The sequence below is a fragment of the Galendromus occidentalis genome, unplaced genomic scaffold (assembly GCF_000255335.2).
Source record: "Galendromus occidentalis unplaced genomic scaffold, Mocc_1.1 scf7180000076336, whole genome shotgun sequence".
Taxonomy (NCBI): Eukaryota; Metazoa; Arthropoda; class Arachnida; order Mesostigmata; family Phytoseiidae; genus Galendromus; species Galendromus occidentalis.
The window spans coordinates 450,447-454,739 of NW_003804325.1; the positions used below are offsets into that span (position 1 = coordinate 450,447).

Consider the following 4,293-nt stretch of genomic DNA (forward strand, 5'->3'; position numbering starts at 1 on the left):
TTCGTCATCTGATGTCGGCGATTGCGGGCCATCGTCAGACGGCGAAAAGTCAGAGGCCTGGTGGGAGGGCAACTCAAACGTAATTAGACCCAGTTCGTCTCTTTCTTATGAAAGAGCTTTTTTCGAATATTCAGTCCGAAGCTTCAAACCCACATGTCTGTCGGTGTCTTTCCGCTTGAGATAACGTTTGCCCCTTTCGTTCTTCATTTTCTTATCCGCGGCACTTTCATCGAGGCCGCTGTGATCTCCTGACTTGTCCGTAGACGTCTCTCTCGGCTCCTTTTTTTCTGCGGGGGTTGAATTTCACTTACTTAGGAATCAAACCGGGTCATTGCAATCAAGTAAACAGAGAGCTCGGGATTCTTGGCCATGATGTCACGGCAATGCTTCCTCTGTTGCAAAAAAATTGTGAGCCAAGCATAACCACGCCCAAAACTGTGGGCACCTTAATCTTGCTAAAGTTACTCTCGGTGGATGCGCTTCACTATAACACTGAATTATTCCCGATTTTTTTCCGCCAAATGGAACTTGGGCGAGCTGGCGCAACTCGACTCCATGGTCATTCATCCACGGAGGCAACAGAGCCGGTACTTTCGCCGAAAACTCAGATCGAAGTTCTGACCAAGAACTGGAATCCGTTGGGAGCTCTCAAGTCGAACGGTATCTAAGCAGTTTCGGGAATCACGAACAGCGCAGGAGCTCCCATGGACTGTCACTGAAGGCGAACGCAGACGAAGATCGACTTCGCGCCGCGCTGAGGATCACTGGCCGCGAGAAATTCTCCAGGTTTTTCCCCTGGTATCGCTGTCAGAACGAGCGGGGAAAGAGAGGGCTCCTCGGCTATCGGAGATGGCCCGATCGGCAGCCGCTTCAATGAGTACACTTTCTTCTCGCATGATTCGCCCCCACGGTTCGGCATAGAAGTGATTGCTCCTCAAAGAGAAAGGTCTCGAGGCAATCGCAAGTGTGGCGACCAAGTGGGACGCGTTTCCGTTGGCATCAGGGAGACTCCACCCAGAGAACGATGAAGCCCAACCACTTCCCTAGAGTGGTGCAGCGGTTTTTCATCGCTCCGATACGCACCGGGTCGCCTCGTGAGCTATCGCAACTCGACGCGTGCCTGGGGAAGGCGATACTTCGCTCCAGCCGAAACTCTCTCTCATAGAATTTCCGGAAAGCTAGAGAGGGGTCCATAAGGTTCTCTTTAGAACCATCCGTTCCGTCGGAGGCGAGCTGGTTCGCCTGCTTCCCGCTGGCGAACTCTGTTAGGACTAGGCTTTCTGAAAAACCGCGAATTTTCTCGAGAACCGCGGTTCGGTGCGGTCCCTAGCGGTCCTCCATAGACGCCCCATGTTGGGCTGGAATCGCGAATAATTGCAATTCCAGAAGCCGCGGTTCTAAGGAAAGCTCGGTAGTGACTTTCGGAACTAAGTTGTGGACTCTCCCGGCAAGATTCCGGGGAATGCTAATTACGACATCAAAAATCACTCACTTCGGGCGAAGATACTGCGTTTCCTCTTCTCCTTCCCTCGTTCAGCTTCTTCTTTGTTTTCCCCGGCTTCATTTGACGCTTCCTCCTCCAATCCGTCCTCACTCTTAGTTTTCTCTTGTTTCTCCTTTTTCTTCTTCTTTTCCTTCTTGCTCTTCTTGTCTTTGGACCCATCATCCACCGCGACAACTCCATCCTCACCGAGCAAACCTTCACGATCTGCCTGTCCCTGAACGTCGATCGGAAGTTCATCTAGAGGGGGCTCGATTTGAATCTCGACCGAAGCCACCGGAGGGGAATCTAGCTGTATCTGCTCGCCTTCGAGTAACTTCTCTTGATCGGTGCCATCCAGATGATCGTCCTTGTTCTCTAAATGATCATCGTGAAGCTCTCCTTCCTCGTCCGTTACTTCCAGGTCCTCACCGAGTGCGAGGTGTCTGTCATCCTCCAGCAAATTCTCGTTGAGTGCCTTCTTCCTCTCACTCCGGGATGCATGTTTCGGTTCTCCTCTGAGAGTGTCTCCTTTGTCGGTCTTGGCTCTGGGAACTCTGCTCCGTCCACTGACTGAAGTTTCGAGCCGAACGAGTCGTTCCGCAGGAGTTTCAGGCAGCTCCTCGGGATGGATGGCCTTCGGGAAGCATTTGGGCGGATCGGGCACCAGACGAGGCTTGAACTTCTTCCCGAATAAGTTTCTGCGAAGCATCTCGGCGACTGAAGTCGACACAAGGCAGATAAAAAACAGACGGATCACGAAACGGAACTTCCTAGGGAACTTTTGGCTTTCAGGGGAGACCCACCGAACGATTTCCGGCAAGGACTCCGGTCAAAAAAAAGAGACCCTTCACGGAAGGACCGCCTGCATCACGATCGCAAACAAAACGCATGCCGTGAGGGGCATCGTGCAGGAACGAGCGATGTCCTGACTACGAGGAGGAGTCGAGGGCTTTCCTTTCCTCCATCGTGGGGCGCTGGCGTCGAGGGTGAGTGCCTCACGATGCGCCTGGTCACGAAACCATAGGTGGGGTGGAGTCATTGGAGACTGAACGAAATCTCAAGCAGCTGATCGAACCCCGGATTTCCACTCCGTGGAGCGGCGTCCGATCCGGCGCCCCGAAGAATCCAAGAGACCCTCCGACTGGTGGTGAGCAAGAGGGAGCTGGAACCCCAGAGGAGCGTAAAATTATCTAATGAGAAACCTGCGTTCCCGCCTCCGGAGTCGCGACGAGTTCTCGATTCCAGAATGAGAGAACGGAAACCCAACCGGAAAGTGTCAGAAGTCTGCAAGTGAGCACTGATAAGGCCCCTCGTAGTTGGGTCGTCTGCCAAGGGTGGCGCGCCTCGCAGATTCAGCCATGTGCTCCCGGTGAAGTGGGATGGAGTACCGTTGGAAATGGAATCAGTTCCGACGTGGCTTCCAGAGTGGGAGCATCATCACGGGGATGGCTGCAACCGACGACGGTGTTACGGCTGCGATTACCGTGTCGACGACTTACACAATGTCCGAGAGGATTACCTTCCACAAAGACGTTGCTGACGGTGACGGCGGCGGCAGAAACAACGCCAACAATCAATCAAGTGATCTGGTGATTTCCGCCGAGCCCGAACAGTGGGTGTCTAATGTGAAATGCGGCACCTTGTTAAGCATACTCATCGTTACCCTGTGCTCGAACATTTTCGTTCTGTGGGTCGTTTTCGTTAGGAATCGAGTCCGGGAAAAACAACCGTTGTCGCGAGTCCAACTGTTCATAGTGAATCTTTCGCTGGCCGATATCCTAGTGGCCTTGCTGAATATTCTACCACAGCTTGCGTGGGATCTCACCGGGAACTTCGAAGGAGGAATCGTGCTCTGTAAATTCGTCAAATACGCTCAAGTCTTCGTCCTGTACTTGAGTACATACATCCTGACGGGAATGTCTCTGGATCGGCTTTTTTCGATGAGGGCCATCCAAGCTCAATGGGAGACGAAAATTTCTTCGGTGACGAAAAGCTGTCGGAAGCGCAAGCTCAATCGACATCAGTCTCAAATAGGATACCGCAAGCTGGCCAAGTTCATTGTGGTCGTCGCCTGGGTTCTCTCGGCTGTGCTTGCCCTACCGCAACTTCTCATATTTTCTTATTCCCGTGTCGATTTCGGGACTACGGACAACTCGTCGAAATTCGACTGCCTGGCGGATTTTTCCTGGCATCCTCGCGGTGTGGAAATCTACGTCACCAGCTTTGTGATAATTATTCTCGGACTGCCAGTTACTCTGATGCTTTCCTGCTACGGATACATTTGCTATATCATCTTCCGAATGCAAAAGCGTCATCCTTTATCGTTAGCGACAAGATCGCCGCAGCGGGTCTCCGACGCCGGGTTCCTGCAGAGCAGCCAACGCATGTCTCTGGCCAAGGTTCGCATGGTGAAGATGACGTTCTCGGTGGTTCTGTGCTTCATCGTGTGTTGGACTCCGTTTTGCGTCGCACAATTACTGATGGCTTACGCTCTGCCCGGTAGCAGTCATGTCAGTCCTCTCCTCATGGTGTTCCTACTGCTCGCTTCGTTGAACTCAGCCGTGAACCCTTGGATTTATGCTCTATTCTGCATCAGAGGTTTCTCAGTATCGAAAGCGAAAGCTCCTCTCACCGTGATAAGGCAAGTACTGGAAAGGGGAGAACGGTGGCTGACAATGATTTTGTGTCCCGAAGTTATTTCGAGCGACGAGAGCGACCCGATTTATGGTGATCCCGCCGTTTGTCTTTACAGCAGTTCCAGCTGTCCTGAGAGGAAATCGCGCTCGGAAGATATTTCCGTCTCGGTGTAG

General features: G+C 52.6%; 1 protein-coding gene across 1 annotated transcript; it reads left to right on the forward strand.

The window, feature by feature from the left end:
- The first annotated feature begins 2,862 nt into the window (after positions 1-2,862).
- LOC114828559 (mesotocin receptor-like) lies at positions 2,863-4,293 on the forward strand. Its single transcript, XM_029113131.1, has one exon. The coding sequence runs from the start codon at positions 2,863-2,865 to the stop codon at positions 4,291-4,293; it is 1,431 nt and encodes a 476-aa protein (XP_028968964.1).

Bases quoted from the DNA above. Each gene is read 5' to 3' on its own strand.
- LOC114828559 (XM_029113131.1), top strand. From the start codon at position 2,863: ATGGAGTACCGTTGGAAATGGAATCAGTTCCGACGTGGCTTCCAGAGT.